This window comes from Crassostrea angulata, chromosome 7, assembly GCF_025612915.1.
Source record: "Crassostrea angulata isolate pt1a10 chromosome 7, ASM2561291v2, whole genome shotgun sequence".
NCBI classification, from domain to species: domain Eukaryota; kingdom Metazoa; phylum Mollusca; class Bivalvia; order Ostreida; family Ostreidae; genus Magallana; species Magallana angulata.
In genome coordinates this window covers 6940566-6966768 of record NC_069117.1, presented here as the reverse complement: position 1 = coordinate 6966768, position 26203 = coordinate 6940566, and the positions used below count along the sequence as shown (strand labels likewise).

At 34.7% G+C, this 26203-nt stretch overlaps 3 protein-coding genes and 1 non-coding gene across 6 annotated transcripts; 2 read left to right on the top strand and 2 right to left on the bottom strand.

Moving 5' to 3' along the window:
- The first annotated feature begins 24 nt into the window (after positions 1-24).
- Trnam-cau (transfer RNA methionine (anticodon CAU)) lies at positions 25-96 on the top strand. The gene has a single exon. It is a non-coding gene; the product is annotated as a tRNA-Met (tRNA).
- Positions 97-6792: 6696 nt separating this feature from the next.
- On the bottom strand, positions 6793-10467 carry LOC128191968 (tubulin beta chain-like). The gene is made up of 4 exons (XM_052864361.1): positions 10309-10467; positions 9521-9629; positions 8658-9013; positions 6793-7821 (listed from the first exon to the last, which is right to left on the bottom strand). Exons 1-4 carry the CDS (start codon positions 10363-10365, stop codon positions 7006-7008), a joined length of 1338 nt encoding a protein of 445 aa, XP_052720321.1. The 5' UTR covers positions 10366-10467; the 3' UTR covers positions 6793-7005.
- A 436-nt stretch (positions 10468-10903) lies between these two features.
- On the top strand, positions 10904-16520 carry LOC128191967 (F-box/LRR-repeat protein 2-like). 3 transcript variants are annotated; one of them, XM_052864358.1, is made up of 7 exons: positions 10904-10981; positions 11202-12111; positions 12752-12923; positions 13536-13699; positions 13976-14062; positions 15479-15593; positions 16023-16520. In XM_052864358.1, the coding sequence occupies exons 2-7, from the start codon at positions 11288-11290 to the stop codon at positions 16116-16118; spliced, it is 1458 nt and encodes a 485-aa protein (XP_052720318.1). In that variant the 5' UTR covers positions 10904-10981; positions 11202-11287; the 3' UTR covers positions 16119-16520. The 3 variants fall into 3 exon arrangements, with proteins under 3 accessions (XP_052720318.1, XP_052720320.1, XP_052720319.1); XM_052864360.1 differs by lacking the exon at positions 10904-10981 and adding an exon at positions 10988-11064; XM_052864359.1 differs by lacking the exon at positions 10904-10981 and having other exon boundaries at positions 10989-12111.
- Positions 16521-18578: 2058 nt separating this feature from the next.
- Positions 18579-26025, bottom strand: LOC128191966 (proton-coupled amino acid transporter 4-like). Its single transcript, XM_052864356.1, has 10 exons — positions 25920-26025; positions 23257-23509; positions 22803-22893; positions 22407-22495; positions 22154-22246; positions 21553-21637; positions 20524-20799; positions 20167-20345; positions 19663-19835; positions 18579-19460 (listed from the first exon to the last, which is right to left on the bottom strand). Exons 2-10 carry the CDS (start codon positions 23499-23501, stop codon positions 19222-19224), a joined length of 1470 nt encoding a protein of 489 aa, XP_052720316.1. The 5' UTR covers positions 23502-23509; positions 25920-26025; the 3' UTR covers positions 18579-19221.
- Positions 26026-26203: the final 178 nt, after the last annotated feature.

The window sequence follows — 26203 nt, the reverse complement described above, 5'->3', positions numbered from 1 at the left end:
GTTATATATTTTTATTTTCACATCAGCAGAGTGGCGCAGTGGAAGCGTGCTGGGCCCATAACCCAGAGGTCCGTGGATCGAAACCACGCTCTGCTAAAAATTTTCAATTTTTTTTCTTCGGATAACGACTATTGATAGTGGGTAAGCATCTACGAACGTTAAACAACTGAAAATGTATTATTAAACAAATGAATGACTTATTTTATTTGTTAACATGATCATTTTAAACAGTATAAAAATATAACTGAAATTTATTTATATAGACATATATTTTTTTATCTGCCCCTACCAATGGGCGGGGCTGTTTCCTCCAAAATTCAGTATCTAATTTTTGTAAAAAAAAAAAAAATAATAATACGAAAAATGTTTGTTACGAGTAAACCTTTGTTTTGTGTGTGGCGATTGCGCTTTATTTTCTAGCGCAAGTCAACGGTCTGCAGTTGCTTTCAGATATGTTTGGTGGAACGCGATGATTGAGAACTTTGATATTTCACTGCCGAACTTTGCGTTCTCTTTCCACAGGTTTTCATACTGAACGGATGCAATTGAGGAAATTAAGGACTAAGACGCGATTGGAACTCGAATTTTTCAAAATTTAGAATGGTCGATATGGATGTTTTTAATGCTTTGTCAAATTTTGAAAGTCAAATGTTGAGGTACATGTACAAGCGAGTTACAAAGGTTAAAATGCTTTGTTTTATAAACAAAGTTTGAGTACTGTTATTGTTTGTGTTTTATGGGTATACGTTTCAAGTCTAATGTTGCTTTTTGTTGTTGAGCACACTGTTAACACATTCAATCAGTTTATCATTTTTGTTTGCCACAAGTTATATTTTGTCAAAGAAATGGAAATTTCTTTAAATTATTTGTAAACAAATATAAAATTTGAGCAGTTTTGTAAACATAAACGACTTCTATCTCGCTTGTAACTTGACTTGTAACATTCAAATGTTGGCGAATCATTAAAAAAACACAAGTAAACCATTCAATACCAATAATTCTTTTTTTTTTATGCTAGTAATTAAACTCAGAGAAAGATAAATATTTCTCACAGTAACTGAATCCTGAGAAATCTTCGCGATTTTTACAGATTGCAATATTCATCGATATTTTTTTTCTCGCCAGCTCGTCTCTATCTAGTTCAAACGTAATGAACACATATATGGTATTTATATCGAGCGCAGCGAGAGGCGGGCGAAGCCCGCCTCGCGAAGCGAGGATTAATGGTAACAAGAAAATCAGTGAAAAATGAAAGTTGAATCAGGGGTACTAAGGCCAAAAAAAATTTCTTCCAGCCCTGGGCGCCGCCATATTGACAGCCATTTTGTTTTCAAAAAGTTAGTTCGGTCATTGATTGACTGGTACTTATCGATGTTTATCGCCCCTAGACTCGATTAAATAAGTTCCAGTGTTTCAATAGAAGGTGATTTGAATTAAAGAAATTAAAAAGGAAACTAGATAAGTTTCAAAAGTGCTTCAATCAAGAAACAAGACTTGTTCTATGTATGTCTTATCAAATTAACAGATGGTAAATAAAAACATTAACATCAAGGAACTGATCTTTTCGATACTGAATAAAGTATTCAGTTTTATTAGCGCGGCATTTATATGAATTAAATTGATAAACAATGAAAGAAGAAATATAAAAAAAGTTCGGAATAACGTAACTCTCTTCGGCTATTTCCGAAAACAAAACGTGTACGTTTTACGTCTGAAACATGACGTCATAATGCAGACTGAGCACGCGACGTTTAGTCAAACTTTGGCTAATGATTTGAGTAGGCAAATAAGCGGGTCCTACTGTGTGCGTTTCAAATAAATTCTGTTACAAAAATCAAACTGCTCTGTGTTAAATCTGCGCTCGGTCCAACGGTCACACCGTTAACATATTAGCGAGCGCAGCTCGCCGGCGCGCAGCGCCGGCGCGAAGCGAGCTCTACCGGCAAGGCGTGTGTGAATAGAAAAATCGGACTAAACTCTGTCCCAAGATATTTTGGATTCACGTTTGGCTTAATTGTTTGATATTTATAAATACCTCAGGATCCGAACGATGTTCATTCAAAAGTATGAAAAATTTCCAAGATTTCTCAGTCAAAACGCCCCTGTTAGCTTATCAGGTTTCAATACAATGCTAAAAAATGTGATGTCTACGAAGATTTTGCATTGCAGCAAGCCCGGATGATAACGTTGAAATATTGCGCGATGTATTCCGAGTGTATTCCGAATGGAGAAAAGATGTAAACATTCCCCATTATAAATCTCCGTAAGGAATCTGTTTTCGTTCCTGTGGATTTTTCCGAGTGAAAGATGATCATGTGTCAATGAAATTATCTTGGAAAATATCCCTTTCAACTATTTCAATTGCACTTCTTTCACAGGTAAGTGTATTTTTATTAAAAATAGTCCAAACGTGAATCCAAAATATCTTGGGACAGAGTATAGTTGCACATTCATTCAACGGATTTTTTTGGCGTCAGTAAATCGGACCAGTAATGCATCGTTTTAATCGTCCCAGTAGTTCCCTGTAATCATGGCAATTTTTATCACTTCACACTCTCACGAGAATCAGCAAGACAAATTTAGACAGTAAAAACAATAACGATGTAAGCGACATACAGTCAATGTTACCTCTAAAGTTCACCTCAGTACACTTTCAATCAAAAATAATCGTGTGACGTCACAAACGTTTACACATAGTACCAATGGTTTCCAACCTCACGTTCCAACATCACCTTCTCCCGAGAATCAAAGTTAAACCTTTGAAAAGCTTATAAGATGTGTAATTTTAAGAACATCATGCTTTTTAAGTAAATAAAACAGTATACTTCGCATACTTTTATTTCTCAGGGGAGTTTTAAAGAGTAAGACGACACTTAACCAACGTCAGCTTTGACGTCACAATAAGCACTGATAAGGGGAAATTACTCTAATTGAAGTTATTGTAAATCTGCTGAAATGACCAAAATCCTCTTAAAATCTTGCAAAGGCTAAGATAAAGAACAGCTGACGAATAAGGACATTTCTTCAGATACAGGAAACAGTTGTAAATTGCACTAATTTGGATGAATGCTCACACATATTTTATTCACTATAATTACGGTAATTTCTAGCTGCAGATCTGTAGCTCTCTGGTTGAAAAAATTCGGATAGACAAACCAGAGAGCTACAGTTCCAAGCGTTGTAAAAACCTCCGATTTACGCCGCCGTTTTTGTGTCGCTCGCTTCGAGAATTATATCCGACTTTAAAAGCATTCAACCGCCTAAAAAATTGGATTTATTAATTAAACATATAGTTTACCCTAACTCTGCTAACTTTGTTTTCCTTTCAATGGTTCACAACGGCCATCCTTCGCCTTGGAATGTCACCGTTTTAAAAAACTCGCCTTGTGACAACCATGTTTACCAAGTAGCGAGTCTCGGGTGCGTCGATTTACCCAAATGGACCCAAATGAACCCAAATGGCGATTAAAGTGGAAAACAATTATAATAAAATCCTCATAATTTAGGGAAATTTGGAAAAATAAAAGCCGGAGGTCCAAAACAATAATTAAAATTATTTCAGTATATCTTTAAAAATTGTTTTTGAAAAATAAAGATGAGCATTTTATCTCGATTTGTAAAAGTATATAATGTATGTAATTATATTCAAATAATATAAATATATATATTATATAAAAATAAAACAACTTTTTAAAATAATCTTAATTATTGTTATGGACCTTCGGCTTTTATTTTTCCAAATTTCCCTAAATTATGAGGATTTTATTATAATTGTTTTCCACTTTAATCGCCATTTGGGTTCATTTGGGTCCATTTGGGTAAATCGACGCACCCGAGATCTCGCTACTAGGTAAACATGGTTGTCATAAGGCGAGTTTTTTAAAACGATGACATTCCAAGGCGAAGGATGGCCGTTGTGAACCATTGAAAGGAAAACAAAGTTAGCAGAGTTAGGGTAAACTATATGTTTAATTAATAAATCCAATTATTTAGGCGGTTGAATGCTTTTAAAAACGGATATAATTCCCGAAGCGAGCGACACAAAAACGGCGGCGTAAATCGGAGGTTTTTACAACGCTTGGAACTGTAGCTCTCTGGTTTGTCTATCCGAATTTTTTCAACCAGAGAGCTACAGATCTGCAGCTAGGTAATTTCCTGAAACGTAACGTTATACGTGGCAGCGCCTTTTTTTAAAGGGGGTGGGTGAGTGGATGGCAGCCTCATCCAAAAAATCTTTGCAAGCAAAAAGAAAAATAAATCATGAAAATTCTAATCCTTCAGCTCTTTAGCAGTTCAATGGTTTCTTTATTTTCACTTCGATTTATTACATGTGGGGGGGGGGGGGGGGGCAACACCATGTTCTTTTAACATGATAAGCAAATATTTTTAAGCGTAAATTAAAAATAAAATTAAACATTAATTTTTTTTTTTTTAAGTGGAGGGGCAAATCCATGGTAAGTCGATTTTCTATGTATAAATTGACAAAAATGAAAAAAATTTTAGCATGGGGGGAGCTCTATGATGAGTCAAGTTTTATATGTAAGTTTAAGAAAAAATGTCTACTGCAAAAAAAAGGGGGAAATCAATCATAATCACAATCACTTTAAAAGAGGAGATGCAGTGCAATGAATATATATATATTAAAATCTTTATTATTTAACAACATTGTATCTGAGATTAAACTATTGTTCTACATATAAATAAATAAATTATAATAAATCTTATAAACTATGAATAATGAAAATTTACTGAAAAATAGGTATGTTTTATTTTTTGGCATTCAAATTTCACGTTGTTAATTTTATTTTTATTGATTTATTATAATTCATTGTTTGGTCACATGCTGCGCTCGCCCCAACGGTCGCACCGTAAAACATATTATTCTTTTTTAAATAACATTGTTACTCTTGAGTTGCATTTATGATTTGTATTTAAAACTGTATATCCATGCAATCTTCTATGGGAGGGAATAAAGACAGAATGAAAGGAAGATATAACAAAGTTCAAGTATTGGACAAAAGTTCCCAGGACTTAAATCGGATCCCTATACATGTAATACAATGACAAACTTTATGCATACATAATATGCATAACACGTCTGAAATTTCCATTCATTTCATCAGCTGACCTCTTCTTGTAAGGGAATTCACGATACATCAAATTTTTGTAGCTTATCAAACAAAACTACAATATTTTAAAAAATTTCTAAAGCATGTTCGGATCTAGAAAGGGGGTGTTGACCCTGGAAAAATTCAAATTTATTAAATATTCCCATTGCAAAATTACATAGAGTCAGCCTCTGACCTCCTTCTGCAAACTAGCCCAATTATCCTTGGGACCCGACCCCATCCCCTGAAAAAAAAATTCTGGATCCACACACACACACACACACACACACACACACACACACACATATATATATATATATAAAAAGATAAATCTGGCAGCAATTAATGGAGTTAGCTTTATCCGTTGGTCAGTCATTATAAAGCTGTCGTTAAATTATTATATTTACATTATCCAGTGTATTTGCCTGTGATAACACTACGTATCGGTCGATGTTGTACTATATAACTCATAATAAAAATGACGCCAAATTGAGGCGCCAGCGGGGTTTGTTTATTTAATCGTACCATGGCCTAAAATTATATAAATATAAGTAATAAGGAATCATTCTTTAAATATTATTAGCCATTTAGGTGATAATTTCGGTCGGGGTGTGATCAAATCTATCATAAAGCCCTTCGGGCTTTATTGGATTTGATCACGCCCCGACCAAAATTATCACCTCATAATACTCAAAGAATGATTCCTTATGTAAATTCATACGGCGGAGAGTTTTGTTGTACAATAGGTGAGTCATTGTTAATTCTTTCCCTCCGAGTGTGCATTTGTTCACACCACTTCCTGCATACGGAAAAACGTCCTCATACAACGATACAGAATCAGGCGCGGATAATCAGATGTAGCACACGGCCAACACTATCAAATCATTTCAATTTACCAATTCATCGCTTGGAATAAATTTGCAACTCTTTGATGGTTTAAATTTTGATCCCAAAATCAAACTGAAAAACATAGATGTACAGAACGATGTTGTCGGATTACCAATTTCCGTCTACACTACCCTGCTATTTTCGATATAAAAAAAAATTGAAAATAAAACACTCTCATTGTTCCCAGGCCGATATCCACGGTCCATATAGCCCTAACTACTACATGTATAACTATGCTATGACTCTACAAATTTTGAAAAGGTCCTGCTGTTCAGCCGATCTCCAGAATGTTATTTTAAAAAATCCCCGAATATGGTTTAATGGATTGAGTATCAAGGTGGAATGGGACACCTATCAATGCGGATAAAAGTACACTATATTTCAAATACTTTATTATATATAAATTATAAAAGCCCTAACTGGATTGAAACTTATGAACTTAAATAAAAAAAATAATAAAACTATAGTTAATTTTATTACGCAGTATTTCAATAGGAAATACGTCACAACAAAGTTAGTATGTTCTTTGACCATCTTAAACATTTTTAGTTCCAATGATCCAACACATTAAAAAATCTGCCAATATGAATTTAAAAGTATCATTCTTCATTAATACAATGCAGGATTTGCAAAAACCACTAATAGTTACTGAAAATGAGAAGAATTTTGTTTTCATTTCCTTGCAATAATAGATAAAGGAATAGATCTAAATTATTCAATCTAGGTTTATGTTTGAGCACATGCAACACTCTGTTGATCAGGATTACCGGTAGAATGATAATTCTTAACAACTGGCTTAAATAAAATTTGATCAATTTATTCATTGTAAGCCCTTAACAATTTTAAACAAAAGTAAAAATGTTTCCAAAAAATGGCGGATAGAAAGGAAGACAGAAAGATCACAGAGAAACAGAACACAGTGACTAGAAAACTGTCATTGAGAATTATTTAAAGCTGTACAGGAATTGGTCCATTTGCTTAGTCTGTTAATCTGAGGCGTGGGAGGCATCTACATCTCTTCTTGTTCCTCCTCCTCATCAAATTCGGCCTCCTCCTCGGCGGTGGCGTCCTGGTACTGTTGGTACTCGGACACTAAGTCGTTCATGTTGGACTCGGCCTCAGTGAACTCCATCTCATCCATACCCTCACCAGTGTACCAATGCAAGAAAGCCTTACGACGGAACATAGCGGTGAACTGCTCAGAGATTCTCTTGAACAGCTCCTGGATGGCGGTGCTGTTTCCGATGAAAGTGGCAGACATCTTCAGACCTCTGGGGGGAACGTCACAAACAGCCGTCTTCACATTGTTGGGAATCCACTCAACAAAATAGCTGCTGTTCTTGTTTTGAACATTCAGCATCTGTTCGTCGACCTCCTTCATGGACATACGACCCCTGAAAATGGCAGCCACCGTGAGGTAGCGTCCATGACGTGGATCACAGGCGGCCATCATGTTCTTGGAATCAAACATCTGCTGTGTGAGCTCGGGAACAGTCAGGGCCCTGTACTGCTGACTTCCACGAGAGGTAAGGGGTGCGAATCCTGGCATGAAGAAGTGGAGACGTGGGAAGGGAACCATATTTACTGCTAGCTTCCTGAGGTCGGCATTCAACTGTCCTGGGAACCTAAGACAAGTCGTGACACCTGACATTGTGGCTGACACAAGATGATTAAGGTCACCGTATGTTGGTGTGGACAGTTTGAGTGTACGGAAGCAAATGTCATACAGAGCCTCGTTATCAATGCAGAAGGTTTCGTCGGTGTTTTCTACTAACTGATGAACAGAGAGTGTGGCATTGTATGGTTCTACAACTGTATCTGACACCTACAAAACATAATTGTTTCATATCAGCAATGAATTTCATCAATGATAAAAAAGTTAATGAGGTCAACTTTAAATACAGTGATGTATGTATACCACTATAAGCAATCATATTACCTAAGTTTTAGTTATCATAAAGGTATAGAAACATGAAGAAGTCCGAAATTCTTTACTGTGAATTTCTGAAGAGAATGAAAAACCACCTTGGAAGCTGTGGGGTATCATATATCGCTTGAATTTAACCAATTGAATAGCATGACCACACACCACTACAATACTTCCAGGTTTGCAGAACAATGCACATAATTGTTGAACTTTTGACATTGTGTTGAATTTGTAACAAGGAAATACTTGTCTTTGTCTCTAAAATCAGACAAAGCCGAGTGCGCTTTGCTCCATTACGTAATCACACACTTCCTGTTTTCTGGCTGTAGCCCCTATTATGACCAATTCTCTGAATTTGTTATGCAGCAAGTCAGCATAATTTTGCATCAGAGTAAATTAAATTGGCCCTCAAGAGATCATGAGGAGTAGACTATACCACTTCAATCAGATGATGCAATAAATTAGGATCAATGCTTCTAGCTTAGTTAATGCACAATCAATAATCTAAGGAAAGTACAAGGTTTTCCTATGCACTTCTACTCACATTTTACGCAGCAATTTTCCCTTAAAATAATGTCATTATGGATTAAACATTGCTTTATCAGATCAAGCCAGCTCACTCTAATGACATTGACTATTGATTTTATTGAGAGGCAAGGATGTTAAATTACTGTTGATCCAGACACCATCTCATTTCTATGCATGCTGCAGTAGACTGACCAATCAATACACACCTTTGGTGATGGGACGACTGAGAATGTGTTCATGATTCTGTCTGGGTACTCTTCACGGATCTTGGAGATGAGGAGTGTTCCCATTCCGGAGCCTGTGCCACCCCCCAGGGAGTGAGTCATCTGGAACCCCTGTAGACAGTCACAGCTCTCCGACTCCTTACGAACTACGTCTAGAACCGAGTCCACCAGTTCAGCACCCTCTGTGTAGTGACCTTTGGCCCAATTGTTTCCTGCACCACTCTGTCCAAACACAAAGTTGTCTGGGCGAAAAATCTGACCGAATGGACCAGATCTGACAGAGTCCATAGTACCGGGCTCAAGGTCAACCAAAATGGCTCTCGGGACATACTTTCCTCCTGTTGAATTAATTAAAATCACAAAATGAACCTGTTTATTAGATTTTAGCTTTAATGCATATTCAAGAAACTTATGACATTGCTTATCATTTAGACATTATAAAGGAATTAAAACAATCATAAAGCCATCATTAAAAAATATGCTCTTATCCTGACCAGAGTTAACACTGCAAAACATAGCAAAAAAATTCTTCTGAAATTCTTTTACAAACTACACGCTACAGACCTAAAGCTTGTCTTCAACATTTACTTTTCTAAACCCCATAAAATGATTAATTTCAACATATTTTTTAATTTTTATGCTGATTAGGTCAAATAATTATAAAATTAACATAATGTATTTATGTATCAAAATGGGCTTGCTCCATATGATGCATCATCTTGGAGACTACATGAGCTTCAGTAGAAAAATACCTCCTTCCCTAATCTCCCGAGTAACTCAAGGATAAAATAATGTAACACATCTGCAGTTAAGATTTATTTTTTGTCGACAGCTGTCAGACTCACCAGTAGCCTCGTTGTAGTAGACATTGATTCTCTCGAGCTGCAGGTCTGAGTCACCATGATAGGTTCCTGTTGGGTCGATGCCGTGCTCATCTGAGATCACCTCCCAAAACTGCAACAGACAGATGTTCGACACTCATCTAGAAGCGCATCTTACGCATATGCCACAATCATAATAAGACACAGCATCTGTTTAAGGTTTTACCCTCTTTTAAACCCAACCAAAAAAAATTTAATGCTTCATACTACCTTACTTTAAAAATTTAATCAAAATAATATACATTATAATTTAAAAACAATTATTATAGCGTATATTTATTATTCACGAATCTTTAAACAGATACACTCGTGAATCATTAGACAAAGAATAAATACATGTTAAAAAATGATTTTATACGGAATTTAAATTATTTCATTACATTGGATCCGCCCCATGTATCCAGCTCTTTAAACGCTTGAACACGTGGTCCATTTAAATCAAGACGAGAGACTGGCAAGATGCCCGTTTTCGTCTGTAATATTCCGTCAATGAGTCACGTGTAATTAAATATCTAACAAATTTAAGTGAAACTCACTAAAAGGAGTTCATGTCAAAAATATTCAGTAATCGGCAACTAAAATAAGTGTCATCTGTTCTTTCTATTCGCCGAATGGAAAAAGAAAAATGTCCGCGAAATTCGCCGCCGCATTCCGCCATCTCATTATCCAACTCTAACATATTATCCATCTAAATATATACACTGTAAAGTATATGTAACGTTCCTACAACTAAATGATTAAGTATTATCTACCTTAGCACCAATTTGGTTTCCACATTGGCCAGTCTGAAGATGAACAATTTCTCTCATGGTGATTTTCTGTAATGACAAAATGGGCGCTGTTCGTTCACTGCTTTGCACACCGGTTAGTACTAGCCGACTTAATTTATTCTGAGCATCTGATAGTTCTCTGACCCACTTTCCCCTCAGGCTGGCGAATCAAAAACTGATATGCTGCTATGGGAACGTTTTCATTGGTTAAGATATTTACGGTCGTTTGAACTGCCTAAAGATTCACAATAAAATTGAGATAATTTATATTTTGAATAATTAGGAAAAAGGGAATTACTGAAAATCACTATCTTGAATGGCAACATCACAAAATGAATTAATATAACCAGGGACGTATACATAACTATACTGTAAAACTATAAGCAAAAGCTTCAAAAATTATAAAACGAAGTATAACAATAAATATTCTTAATTTATAACTAAACGTGTGTGCATTTGTGTGTATGACAAATATTTTAACAAAAAATTGACAATAGTTACAGACGTTGAACATTCGTCATTTTCTGTGTGCTCTTTTACAATCCGGATAAACATTTTTCATCGTCTTCATTTTTAGCCTTTATTTGTTGTCATAATCTTGCGTGAGTTTGACACCGATTTATTTATTCCACATTTCCTCTGAAGCATTAAAATTGTGAGATAGTCGTTTTAAAGTAGTTTTCTATGAATGATTTTAATATCAAACTGTTTTATTCACCATGACCAATACAGTTTTAAGTAATACTGTTCATGCTATATCAATTAAATTAAATTTTTAATAACAATGCGTCATGAATATTTATAGTTAAAACGGTCAAAGTTAAGTCTTAAGATTTTCTAGTTGTCTAATAATTGTGATGCTTAAATAAAAATAGGAGTGCTTCATTACGTCTTCAATCTTCATGATCCCAAGTGGTGTAGCGAACAGACGGGAGTCAAGGACTGATAGCCAGTGGATATCATGGATGATGGAAACAACTTAAATCAGCATGATGAGGAGGAGTCATTTTCTTATAGAGCAGAAGTTGTCCATTTTCTAGAAGAAGACGGCACTGAATTCATTGTTGGGCCAGGGATTTTCCGTACTTGTGAGCCATCTCTAGCTCTTGATGATGGATCAAAACTTACTGTAGAAAATGATATCAAAGTGATATCTAATGAAGTAGAAAGCCTAATATGTAGTACAGAAAGACTAAGTAGTTATAATGAAGACACGAGGGAAGAGTTGGTCTCATTCAACCATCTACCAAGGGAAGTTATTTTAAGTATTTTTAGCTTTTTCTCAGTTGTTGAACTCAATTTACATGTGATACCTGTGTGTAAACGATGGTATGATATAGGACATGACCCTAGTCTGTGGAAGGAATTGGACTTCAGCAGACTCAATGAAATTCCATCCACTTCTTTATGCAGCATTATTTCTAGAGCGAGCTCATTGAAAAAGCTGAACTTGATGGGAAGGCTTGATCTGACAACAGCAGAAGTAGCTGTTTTCTCCCAATACATTCCTATGTTGGAGTCTCTCAACATAGGCTTCTGTAGTGGTGTTAACAAAACTGTGATAGAATATTTCTTGAGGAACTGTCCACGACTGACAAAGCTGAACACCGAGGGCTGCATGTCTGTAGATGATGGTGCTGCAGCATCGATGATCAAGGGAGAGAACCTGCAGGAATTCAACTTCTCTCACTGCTGCATCACAGACGAAAGCATTGTACTGCTGGCCTCGAGGATGAACAGAATTGTCTCACTTAACATTGATGGCATATCCTGGATCTCAGACAGGTACACACACTGCATTAAAAGCTAACAAAATTGTGTTTATTAAAACTGTTTATGACAATCATAAGTATCAGGTATTTACACCCAGTTGATAAAATTCTTGGCAATAATCAGAATGGTGAATCTGTTCAAATATCAACCAAAGAATTTCATAAACACTGATTTTTTAAAAGTTATTGAGCCAAACCAATTTTAATATCTTTAGTTATTTACATTGTACATTTCATGTGTATGAATATTTATTTCTGCCCATGATATATGTATTATTTTTATGCCCCCTTCGAAGAAGGGAGGGCATATTGCTTTGCTGCTGTTTGTTGGTCAGTCCACCAACAGTTTCCGTTCATTTTCTTCGCAGAGGATGAACATATTGAAATGAAATTTGGTATACAGGTTTATCATGATAATATCTAGATCAAGTTCGATATTGGGTATGATCGAGCAATTTTCGACAGATTTATGGCCCTTGGACATTGAAAAATTCCAGTTATTTGAAGTTTACGTTCATTTTCTTTGTGGATGTTTCCAAGGGAGGGTGCATAAGTTTTTGACAAACATCTCTTGTTTTGTTTAAACAATTGTACAAGATTATTTGTGAGCTTCATATCTCAATAGATTATTACTCTTTTTATACATTTGTCAGTGCTGTGATTACCCTGGTAGATCAACAACTCAACAATCTCCGAGAACTGATGCTAGATGGTGCTGAACTAACAGACAAAAGCATTCATCACATTGCAAGGTGTGCTAAACTGAACAAACTTCAGATTTCCTTTTGTGAAGGACTAACTGACCAGGCCCTAAAGTACATACAGGTAATTAGAGACCATGACTGTCAGTGTCAGGAAATTATGGGTAACGTTATATATACATGTCAGACCATGACTCCAGGTACCAACAAGTAATTACAAACCATGACTCTGGTACATACCGCTAAATAAAGATCATGGCTGTCAGGTACCTTCAAGTATATTTGACCATGACTCCAGGTAAATACATGTATATGATTATAATTGCAATGACTTCAGGTACAAACAGGTAAAATCTGATCTGGAAAATACTGTCAAGAATTTCAGGTATATTGTGTACTCTCATTAACACTGTATCTGCATCCTTAGTATGTACTGACCAGATATTGTAAATATAGAATATGCTATATAAAGTGTAACATACAGTCACAATTATTGGTAAAAATTACTTAAATTAACATACTTCAACCTAATGGGTGTATGCATACACATACAGTATTTGGATAGTTAAGAAGCATACACATTACCACCGTAATAAGGTACCAGTAAATAAGAGATGTACCCACCAATGCACTTGACGAACAGTAACAACTGGTTTTAAAAGGCATAATCTGTTCTACAACTATAATGTGCCTAATTTGTGGAGCTCCTTTTACAGTTTTAATTTCTATTACTCAGACCCTCCAACAGCTGACCCATCTGAAGATGAGGAAAGGTTTGTACTTCTCCACGGACGGACTGCTGTCACTATTCACCTGTAAATCCATGTCCAACCTAGTGGAGCTGGATTTCTCAGAAAACACTCAGTTTGTGGACGACTGTGTTATTCAGCTGACAAAGTGGTCAGATTTTTTCTGTTAACTTTTAGGGAGCTTGTAATAATTACATGTACATTATTTGCTTTCTATGCACTTATATAAACTTGCAGAAATGAAAATGGATAAAAAAAAAAAGGAAAGTGTTGGTTTCTCTATATTATTTAGGCAGAAATGAAAAAAAAAATAACTTAAAAACCCACAGAAATAAACATGTGGTTATCAGTGAAAACTGCAAGATGCATGTGAATTCACAATATGCTATAGATATGTTTTCTGTGATTAATGTTGCTGTATTTTTAGCTGCGGCCCCAAGCTTCAGTACTTGGCTCTGTCCTGGTGCTGGGATATCTCTGACCCTGGAATCATTTCCATCGTGGACCATTGCAGGTTTGTCAGACATGTCCATGTGTATCCATTGCTAACCATGTATATATAGACACTCGATCTTTATTGTTATCTTAAAATTGTTTCTTCTTTTTCAAAGGGTGTCTTACATTATAGCTTTGTCAAATGACTTTGGACATTGTACATGTAGTTACTGAAAGTGGCATCGCTGCATGGTACATGTACTTTAAGCAAATAGACATTTAACCAAAATCATAATATTATTTTTTTTTCAATTCATTTATTGACAATTACCATGTCAGCATATAGTCATGCATATGAGTTACATAAAACAAAGTTAAACATTAACTTAAAAATCTACAGTGGACAAAACATTGGGTGAACAAAACTAGGCTTGTGTGAAGACTATTATTGGTATTCATAAAATTGTATAAGTGTTCACATAACTTTCTAGCGTTGAAACAGTTTTTTAGAAAACAACATATCCTTCTAGCAGCTGTAATGTTTTTAGGATTGACAAGTTCCTTAATGGGATTGACATTTGTATATGTGTTCCCATTAAATATATCATAATAATTCAATATACATTGGTCATATTTTGAACAATACAATACAAAGTGTTTCTCATCTTCAATAAACAATTTGCAAAAATTACACAGACGTTTTTCTCTAGGAATAGGAGGTTTAGAATATCTATCAGTTTCAATAAATAATGAATGAGCACTGATTCTTAGTTTTGTTAGGACAGATCTGTCACATTTTTTTAAAGGTAGTTTTAAGTATTGTTGTAGTTCATATTCATTTACTCCCTTTGGTTTACAATTTTGCTATAAAAGGACAATTTTCCAGAGTCAGCTTTACGTGTATTGTTTAGTTGTTCATGTATTTTGTTTTGATAATGTACTTTTAACTTGTTCTTTAAAATTTTGTGACAGATATTCAAAGAATTGATATTTAATTTCTGTAGCAATGAAGACAGTTTTCTTTGCCAAGATACTCTAGAAGACAATTTTTTGTCTTCTTTGAATGCAGATGTTACTAAGTAATTATTATAGTCATTTTTGTATTCCATATCTTCAAGTCTCTTATAAAATTTGAACATATTCTCAATACATAGATAATACAGAGGAAATTGTCCTAATTCACATAAAACAGCAAGATTTGATGCCTTTCTGTGTACCCCCCCAAGATGTCTTTAAAAATAAGGTGTTGTGTTTTTTCAAATGTAAATTGTTCTGAAGACATTAAATCACATTTGAAGTTGGATATCCATATTTCAGACCCATAAGTCATTATTGGTATTATTATTAATTGATATAATTTTAACATTATTTCCACAGAGAAATTAATATTTGCAGGAAAATTTGTTTTCAAAGCATAATATTATAGAGCTGTTTCTTGTCTCTGAAAAACAATCAAAATGAAATAAAGGCTTATATGGTGTTCTCTTGTTGACAGGAATTTAAAGGTTCTGGATATCATAGGTTTGCACAAAATAACAGGAACCTACTTTATACGAATTCCAGAGGAAATGCCAAAACTTCGACTTCTCAATTTACAACAGTGCAACAGGGTAAATCAAGCATTACAGAACTCATTTACATGTAGTTATCTCACCTTTAAGTGAAGCTAAATGGTGCATTTCAATGACTGTGCTTATGCTGGAAACTAAATACTTCCAAGTAAATACTCTTTCATATTTTTTTTTGGGGGGGGGGGGTGATTATTTTAGTACTTTTGTTGTTCTTCAGTTGCTGACAATTGCACCCAGAGATTTTTGCAAGAAAATATTCTTAAAATATGGACAGTTAGGGATAAAAGTAGCTGAACCTTTATATCTTAGGCATTATGACTTCAGTTTTATTTTATTAAAGCTTTGTTTATTCAGCCACATTACTTGTCAGTGCAACCAGTAGTTGTAGTATAAATACAATATGCACATATTTCTGGTAGTCAAATAGACCTATCAAGTAAGAATTTATTAAATTTTGTTTTCTTTCAGATAATTGATGAATTGATAGAGGATGTGATCAGAAAAAAACCCGATCTTCGAGTATTCAATTACTATGGAGAGCAGTTTGTTCACGAGAAGGGGTGACATTTACACCGAGGGGAATGCTTGGCAACCAGGAACTTGTTTACTTCACTAATCAGATTCCTGAAAAGAAGATTGTGATATTATCCGATAAAAATTCTTTGTGATAGACCTTTGTGATGACCTGGTCAGTAGGAAATAGAAACTTAAAACTGAGGAGACAGCTTCCATGTATCCATTTAAACTATTACAATTTACTGGCATTACAAATGTATTTGTGTGCACATTAAATTATTTACAATTTGAACAATGTTGTTTTTACTTTCGACATCTATGACATACCTAGTATACATGTGGTTTAGGTGGCAACCTTTGACAAGTAGGAATATTATATACCCCGGTACCTGGTATGTTTATTGCAATGTAATCAATAAATGTAATAAGTTCTGAGTATTAAATGATTAATGAATACAAAACATCATATAAATGATTTTTGTAGGGTTTATTTATCACAGTTTTTGTATATACCTTAATAAAAATAATTTTACGGTCAAAAGTCGTCATACAAGAATATCTGAAATAAATTCATAATTACATGTACGGTATATCACATTCTCAACAATGAATAAAGTGTAATCTGAACCAAATAACTTCATCTTCTTAACTACAATTAAGAAACAGTTACACCACCCTGTCAACAATACATGTAATGAGGTTAGTGTTGAACTGAAGTAACAAGCAATTCAACCTTTCACATTTTATGTGCCTGCCACATAGATTCATAAATCTTCTCAAAAAAATAGTTTCAGTTACATACAAATAGACATGTTCTGCTCACTGAGGTAATGAATAAGCTAATCTGATAGGGAATGCATGGTGAAAATAAACCTTTATACATAAACATGTATAAAAATACAGATATGGTGAGATTTTCTGTATAAAAAGATTTATCTAAAAATGAACCACAAAGAATTAGAAAAGATTTTAAAAAATAAGGCTACATGTGTACATGTAAATATAATCAATGCACCATTAAATCTCAACCACTGTATTTAAAAAAGACTCGAGATCTCTTTACATATTTACCACACAAGAACTAAGTGTTGTAGTACCGGTACATGAATAGATTTTCTACCAGAGTCTTTCCCCTTGGAAAGTTGTAGAGACCAACAACACTCCCCCCCCCCCCCCCCCCCCCCCCCAGTATTGGTGTCAATGGATTTATAATTTTATCGCAAATATAGGTAGTCTTATTTAGTAAAGAAGATCTATTTATAATCAAGGCACTATTTAATTAACATTTCTAAACAAGATATCTGTGAGCCAATGCTCACTAGTGATACCCCCGCTCTGATGTGAATATGCAAAATAAGCAAAGTCGACATTTAAAAGAAAGCTGGCATCCGATTGGTACAGAAGTATATCCCACAATATGGCATGCCTAAACAAATAGTGTGTTAAAATTTCAAGCATCTGCGATTAAAAGCTGCTGAGAAATCTTTGAGGAAAAATTTGTTTGAAAATTTTGGCTAAAATAAACAAAGTACTCATTTAACTTGAAGTTGACACCCGATTGGTACAAAAATATATCCCACCATATGGTATGCCTTAACAAACACTGTGTAAAAATTTCAAGCATCTGCGATAAAGAGCTGCTGAGAAATCTTTGACGAAAATTTGTCTGAAAATTTTTGCTAAAAATAAACAAAGTCATTATTTAACAGGAAGCTGACGTCCAATTGATACAAAAATATATCCCACAATATGGCATGCCTAAACAAATAGTGTGTTAAAATTTCAAGCATCTGCGATAAATAGTTGCTGAGAATTCTTTGACAAAATATGGTTAAAAATTTTGTCTATAAATAAACAAACTACTCATTAAACAGGAAGTTGACGTCTGATTGGTACAAAAATATATCCCACAATAAAGCATGCTTATATAAATACTGTGTAAAAATTTCAAGCATCTGCGATAAACAGATGATGAGAATTCTTTGACAAAAATTTGTTTGAAAATTTTTGCTTAAAATAAACAAAGTCGTCATTTAACAGGAAGTTGACGTCTGATTGATACAAAAATATATCCCACAATATGGCATGCCTATAAAAATACTGTGTAAATATTTCAAGCATCTGCGATAAACAGTTGCTGAGAATTCTTTGACAAAAATTTGTTTGAAAATTTTTGCTAAAAATAAACAAAGTCCTCATTTAACAGGAAGTTGACGTCTGATTGGTACAAAAATATATCCCACAATATGGCATGCCTATAAAAATACTGTGTAAAAATTTCAAGCATCTGCGATAAACAGTTGCTGAGAATTCTTTGACAAAAATTTGTTTGAAAATTTTTGCTAAAAATAATAAAGTCATCATTTAACAGGAAGTTGACGTCCGATTGGTACAAAAATATATCCCACAATATGGCATGCCTTAACAAACACTGTGTAAAAATTTCAAGCATCTGCGATAAATAGTTGCTGAGATGAATGCGACAGAAATTTTTGTACGAACGGACAGACAGACAGACGGACGGACGGACGGACGGACGGACAGACAGATACACAAGGGTAAAACTTCGGAGCGGGGGTATAATAATTAAAAATTGAGACAAGAATCTTAAAGGTGGTTGATGGTTCTTCAAATTTAAAATTGACAGTCGTACAATTGTTGTTTTACCAAAAATATGGTCTTAGAATATACATGCTTTAACAATGTCCTGTATTAAAAAATGCTGAAATGTTCTGTTCAATATAAAAGTACATATATTTAAGCATGGAATGCTCATTTTTGGATAATGTTGGTCCTATAACACACCAGGCCATACAGACAAATTGAATACCGCATTAAACATCGCAGATTTCCAATACAAATATAAAGGGAAATACACACTGAATATAAATATTCTTTTTTCAATCTGTGCAGATGAAATAATACCTAGAGACAAAGAGAGCTATCACAGTGGGTTTGGTCAGAACCTGAAACATTGTAACAGTGCCTTACAGTCTCGCCTCCTCCTCTACATGAACGATCCAATGGGGGAGAGCTCAAACAAAATAAACATCTAGGAGGACAGAAAGTATAAATTCCAATACATGTAAATAAACAGATCATGATGGAAGTGTGTGAAGGTGAAGTCTGAGGAGTTGGATGGTGTAGTAATCTAAAACTTCTTCCTGATCTCGTCAATGGAGACCCACGTTCCCACAACACATCCAAACACTCCAAATACCATGATGCTAATGTCTTTAATCACAGATAGGGAGGAAAGCCTTTCATTGGGTGCTTTATAAGTCAATATTTCTATAAGGGGAGGGAATACCAATGCTAAAGAGCTACTGGCCAAAGCACCTACAAGGGAGATAAGCAAGTCCAACTCAGGAACCACAATGGCCACAATTGCTGAAAATGAAAAAATTGATAGGTAAATAAACCAGAATTAAATAATAACCTTATACTGTAAATCATTAAGTTAAATCACATTGTTAGCAGAAAATGCTGTCATATTTCTCACAATATGAAATTGATATTAATATGAATAAGGTGAAATTATCATATTTGCTCTTCAGGATTACCATGATCACATTCCCACTGTGATTTTTACCTGTGAACATCACCAATATTATCCTGAGAGCATATTCCCCAAACTCTTTCTTCTTTTTGGACACCAAATGGTGCTGGATTTTGGGCCAAATGATTCTAATTGGGACGTAGAGTTGAAGGGCGAAGGATATGAATAATGAGATGGAGAACATGAGAAGAACCAGTTGATACACTCTGAAACAGAGAACCAGAAAATACTCAATTCCAGAAAGTTTTATAGAGAGAACATGTATTGTAGTAGCTTTACGGAATCATTAAGTAAAAGAGATTAGTATATGGTCCTAAATGCTGTCTATTTGCCATTTATAACTTACAACATATAAAGAAACCAGGAAGACACTACAAAAGCAAGGTGCAATGTATGTATTTACACTACTTGAAATATTAAATACTGTATAAATACTTTACTCACATATAATTATTATAGCTATTTAATATCATTTTGATATTCTTTCTTACAAGCATGCATTTTGTTCCCAATGATTGCTTATATGGTTATAATTACAGTTGGTCTGTGGGTAGGTTGAGGGTGACACTCCCTTTAGCCTCGTCTCCAAACTTGAGGTAACCGTACCAGCCCATGGCAGAATACAGAGAACAAATAGTGACCATGCCCACACTCAGAATTCCATTCCAGCCTGTGAAGGACTCGGGGGTCCTCATTTTGTTTTCTATTGGGAGCACCTTGGAAACAAAAGCAGACCTTGCAACAAATCCAATAAACAGTAATCGAATGATGGTTTGTAGATACATGTATTATTTATGCACTTCAAAAACAGCTACTAGCCTTAGGGTTCTTTTGTACTATGTATTGTTTTCAAATTAATGTTTATCAGTTTGTAGAGATTGGAAAGTAACTTACCAAACCAATTCCTTCATATGTAAAGAGAGCTGTCCCAAAATACAGTGGCAGTTTCTCATAGGACTTGTCCGCAGGTCTGGTATTCTGATTGGGAAGACCTCTGACGATGTACTGGAAGATGATGATCAATCCCACCGCATTCAGGACATTCGCAAACATTGCAAACGGGGCAAGATGTACAAGGTTCCTGATTAAGCTGTATGGAATTAGCAAGAGACCAATCGCAATGATGTAAACCTTCAGGCTGGGGTCATCTGCCCACACTGTATGAAGCAGCTGCAATATACCAATACATCAATTAATCTCAGTACATCAATTAATCTGAGTACAATCCCAGTACCCAGCTCATGCTAGTACTGGTACAAAAAACTGTAAATTACTTATTTTACACAAGTACATGTACTTTAAATTCTGCAATTTCGCTTTTTTGTACCAAATCGCAAGAATATAAAATTGCCAGCATTTTTTTTTTTATAATTTCCTACCAGTTCAAAACTCTCCGAAAAATAAAAGCGAGATTTTTATCAAATCTGCAAGGGCTGCATCTAGCGATTTTAGGCTGATATTAACACCTCACATTTAATTCGGAATCCAGTTACATTCTATTTGATCACTTAGATGTGATCAATAAGCATTGATTTTGAAAAATTAAAGCAAAGGAAGGGATTAAGAAGATATTTGTAATGTAAACAGAAAAATATTTCATTACTCGGAACAAAATAAATCAGACACAACTATTGGTCTTATATTTATTTTTGCAAAGTATCAGTTCTAGTTACCTCTTAATTATGTGTGTATGTGTGAGGTTTCATTTAAATGGTGGGAACTGGTACCTGAGGAGAATTGGTCTTAAGTGAGTGGGGTCAGAAATTATATCTAACAATACAGGTACAAAGATCCCCTTTTTTTAACATTTATTTTAAAAAGGATTTTTATTTCTTTCTCTCTCTCAATCCATTTTAAGGGGAACCTCCAAATTATAACAATCCTCTATTTGACTGATGTGTCTCGTTGATCATGTTACTTTACCTGTTTGACATTTGTTGCCACAAAGAGAATGTAGACACAACAGAACCCAAACTGTGTCATCATCAGGAAAATGTTTATTGTTACCCTGTAAAAAAGCAAGACTTCATTTCAATGTAATTTCCAGTGAAAATGGCTTTTTGTAATGATCACAATTACCAGCAAGCCCAAGTGTTAATAAGACAATAGAATTTTATCCCTCCAAAGTAACTGACTTGCTTATCTAAGTCAACAAGCATTCTGAGAGTATTGCATAAGCAATACTCGTCCCCTACCGGTTTGTGGAAATTGTGAAAACAATGCACTGTTATGCAGAATATCGAATCCAAACAATTAAAAAATTGGAATATAAAAAATTAATTTTCTCGAAAATATGTCAACCAGACGCTACAAAAGTCTAAACTTGATCTGTAGTTTGACATTTTGAAGCTGTTCAGCAAAATTCATATTATTCCTCAAACGCATAAAGAAAAAAAGTGTGGAAAACTGAAGTGGGACAGACAGACGGACGGACGGACTGACGGACGCAGAGGAAAGCTATAGTCCCCTCCAGTGAAAACCGGTAGGGGACTAATAAGATGGCAGGAACAAGGGAGACACTTACCGACCAGCTCCTGCCAACTTCCGGAGAGACGGTGGGCCAGAGGCCAGGCTGAGATGGAAGGTGTCGGCATAATCCACGGGGCCTTTTCTCTCTCTGCCACAAAATACATACAGGTACATTGCACCAATTATTATCCACATGATGATTGTTTATAAGTTATTTTAAAACTAAATGTGAAACAGTCTTGTATTAATACATGTAGTTTAATAATCCTATAGGCTGAAGGTTTCAAAATACATGTAGCTATCATTACCTTCTCCGAAGATGTGTGCTAGAGTTCAGAAGCATATGCATACAGTGAGTGGCTAGGAATCCAAGGAACAGAATTCCAATAGATCCGACCTGTAATCCAATGTTCTCAGTAAATATTCACTTTTAAACAAATGTAGCCCGTCATGTTTCATCAAATAATCAACGGACTGCAGTAAAATGAACAAGTGAATAATTATTGCTGTACACTTTAACAAAATGATAGCATTAACTGTCTCAATCAAAACCTTCCATAGCTGGTTATATCATTATAAAATTAACTGTCACATTTGGATAAATCATTTAGACTTCAACAAATGAGCTAAATTCACAGTACATGCTCAAAATGTTGACAACCTTGAAATCTGGATGACAAAAATTCCCCAAGAATGAAGCTTACCCAGAGCCCAGCGTAGCTGACAGCAATGGGCATGGCCAGAATACCAGTACCAATGTTACCCTTCAGGAGGTGCATTAGACTCTGTATGTTGCTGGAGAAGAAAGAAACTTTTTTATTAACAACCATGCTAACAGGTAATGTAGAGATCATCTTGGGTACGGATTTTCTTGTACCATAATTACCTGAAATCAAGGTACCATACTGTATAAAGGACAATTTTGGCCCCATTCACTCTCATTGACAGTAGACAAATTTAAATCCAGGCTAATTGCAAAATGCAATTACACTTATTGTAATATAACAGCTGTAAAATAGCAAATTGGGAGAAATCTTTCCATAGGTCTACCGAATTTGGTGGAAGTACTAGTAATACGGGGCAAAAATAACCCTGTATACCAATAGTTGTAATTTTTTATTAATTATCTTTTTCTGAGATGTAGGATGTTGAACCTACGATATTTTGAGTCGGTCCAGGTGGTTGTCCTCCAGTGAGATGCTGTGAGTGTTGGAGATGTAGGTCTGTGGATTGTTGGGGACCTCCACAGAATCAAGGGCAGAGGTAGAGGAAGTCTGGAGGGTCCTCAACTTCTTCCTGGCGGGGTCTGCTGAGGCATTCCCTCGCGGTACTTCCACCACAATGCGGGGGCTGGTGTCTGGCCCGTGATCTGACAGAAGCTGAGTCCTCTCTGAATCCTCCATGTTGAATGCTGTCACAATGCACATAAAAGACAATGGTTTCCAATCAACCATTATGACAACAATAAAAGAGCTTACATGCATATACTTTCTTCCATTACTGGAGTTCAAGGCAAATAATTTATATGAGACATATTCAGAACAATGATTTTGTCACTTAATTGAATTTCAGCAATATTTATAGAACACTGCTCTCACAGAAGAACTAATATAAAAGGGAAGTATCAAATTAGTAGTCAAAAAAATATTTACATTTGCAAAATAATATTTCCTTATATGAACTGACTGAAGTGCCATAAATGTTCACTTTTATGTGATTTTTTTTAAACTGGTTAAGAGGTCATATTTATATGATGTCACAATAATCATTAAACAATTAAGCTAACAGTTTGACTGTAGTTTATGAATAAAAAAAATATTTATTATAATTAAAATGTTTATGGTAACTGTTCTAAAAAATTTTAACCTTTTCAAATGTTAATACCGTGGTACATGAAACTATATGAAATTAAGAACAATGTTCTAAAGGTTAAAAGGAAATGAACTGAGGTTTTTTTGTACATGATTAAATCTCCCGAGAGGAAAAGGAGAACATGTGGCGAACTGTTTCATATCCAAGTGAACTTTTCGACATTGCTATTTGCTGGAATATGATCCCACTAAAATTATTTGATTTTGCAGTGCAAACTTAAAGGAAGTGAACCCGGCCTGAGCTTTTATTCCAAATCTTCCTAAAACTAAAATTTTGGTCACTTACAATTAAAGTATTTAAAAATGAATCTTTTACATTCCCCTCTCATCTTAAGTCTGTTGTAGATTAAAATCTTACTGCAGCACAACTAAATTTGTTAGTCTAGAGTGACAGAATCAATGGATTGATTGAATTTTACATCAAAAACATTTCCTGAATTGTTACCACACATGTCAGATAATCATAAAAAGAACAGAAAAGTCCCAACAAGATCACTTGCATCAAGTTCAAAAGCAATATACAGGCATTTTAGGTGGTTTATCATTGCCAACGTTTCAACAATCATGTCATATTAAAAACCCACTTTTCTGTACAATATTTCAAATTTATTATGGTTTTGAATTGTTTTCAAACATGTCTAATGAGAGATTTTAAATGGGAATGCTATGAATATCAAAATCAGTTCTTCAGAGGTTATATAATACTGAGAAAATCCTTCATATTTCACTTGATGCTAAAAACTTTGCACTTTTATGAGGCTTAAATAAATCAATAGTGTCAGAGTTTCTGGGTCCCTGACATATCACATAGTATTTAGGCAGACTTGAAAAATCTTTTATAATGTTTTTATGATTAAAATACTGTGTTCCCATTTTAAGAAGAAATCATTATTAATTTAAGAATCAACAAGTCTGTGTCCAACTTTGAACGCAACCATAAAACAAAATTTCCCTCCACTAACCCAAGTTTCAAAATTAGTATAGGAACTAAATTAATTAGTTCATTTCACCAAATTTATTTCCAAATTCTATAGTGCAGAGTCTATAATTCAATGCATCCCGAACTTTGCATTTTATTTCCATGCACTCATAAATAACTTATCGATACATATCTGAACATATATTACATGTATTAGCTGGTACTAGTAAACACTGGAGAAAGTAGAAATAAAATAAAGGGTATGACTTATTTTTTTGCCACAGCTTTCAATTATTTATTTTTTTTTACCTTTTAATTATAATCTTTTGGTAACTGTGATGCTTTGGCCAATTGCACTAATTTGCATATGCATAAAAAATCCTATTCTCTTTAGAATCTAAAAAGTAGACATGCCTGCAGTCATACAACTTCTAAAGAGATTGACTACAAAAAATACCTACAATTTCATTGGAAGAGGGGTTCCCACAAAAATTGGGCTCTTTTTAAAACAAAGAGTATACATACTAAAATTCACTATATTTCTCCGTGAATGTTGGTTGCTTTAACAGTTTATTTACCTGCACAGGACGTCTGAGTCATCTCTAAGCCACTCTTCTAACTTAATACACAAGGACATGTTTAAGTTGCCCAAGACAGATGAATGGCCTTTAGATTATAGGTCATCATTTTGCCCTATCGAGCATCACCCGATGTTATTTTATTTTTCATGAAACAAAAAATATACCCCCCCCCCCCAAAAAAAAAACCCCCAAACAAATTGCAACAAAAAGGTCTGTATGCGTGTTCAACTAAATTTATAAATAACACTGAATACACGTATTATTCGCTATATTAAAAGGAAATGATAACGTTTGACCAACGGCAGAGGCTACTGGTCACTACTGTAACTCTGTAAGTGTTGACTTAATTATTTATAAAACGTTTGAATAAAATCTTGGCATTCAATTGCGCAATTTACACCAATATCAAACATGAGATGTGGAAATTGTTCTTTTCCCCCAAAGCCTTACCTTGTTGAGAGTTGGTGCTGACTGTTTAGCCTGTCATCCTCTTGTGACCGTGTTTTCTTCTGGTCTAAACTGCATGACATTCGGTTCAATACACAATCACATGATCATCAGTGGGGGACTAAGAGGAACAACTCTACTTTCATTTTAATATTGTTTGACAAATAGTAAGGAAGAGTTGTCTTTCTTGTCCTTGATTTATTTTTCATAACAGGTCATTAATTTTAAAAAATGTAATTTAAACAGAGCATCACTGGGATGAAAATAACTGAGTTCAAGTTTTTCAT

Excerpts from the sequence above, each read along its gene's own strand:
- LOC128191966 (XM_052864356.1), bottom strand. The coding sequence starts at position 23,501 with ATGGAGGATTCAGAGAGGACTCAGCTTCTGTCAGATCACGGGCCAGAC. Across the intron at positions 20,800-21,552 it reads TGGCAACAAATGTCAAACAG|CTGCTTCATACAGTGTGGGC; the intron begins GTAAAGTAACAT and ends GGTATATTGCAG. Across the intron at positions 19,461-19,662 it reads AATATTGGTGATGTTCACAG|CAATTGTGGCCATTGTGGTT; the intron begins GTAAAAATCACA and ends TTTCATTTTCAG.
- LOC128191967 (XM_052864358.1), top strand. The coding sequence starts at position 11,288 with ATGGATGATGGAAACAACTTAAATCAGCATGATGAGGAGGAGTCATTT. Across the intron at positions 12,112-12,751 it reads ATATCCTGGATCTCAGACAG|TGCTGTGATTACCCTGGTAG; the intron begins GTACACACACTG and ends TACATTTGTCAG. Across the intron at positions 14,063-15,478 it reads TCCATCGTGGACCATTGCAG|GAATTTAAAGGTTCTGGATA; the intron begins GTTTGTCAGACA and ends TCTTGTTGACAG.
- LOC128191968 (XM_052864361.1), bottom strand. The coding sequence starts at position 10,365 with ATGAGAGAAATTGTTCATCTTCAGACTGGCCAATGTGGAAACCAAATT. Across the intron at positions 9,014-9,520 it reads CTACTACAACGAGGCTACTG|GAGGAAAGTATGTCCCGAGA; the intron begins GTGAGTCTGACA and ends TTAATTCAACAG. Across the intron at positions 7,822-8,657 it reads CAGTCGTCCCATCACCAAAG|GTGTCAGATACAGTTGTAGA; the intron begins GTGTGTATTGAT and ends TATGTTTTGTAG.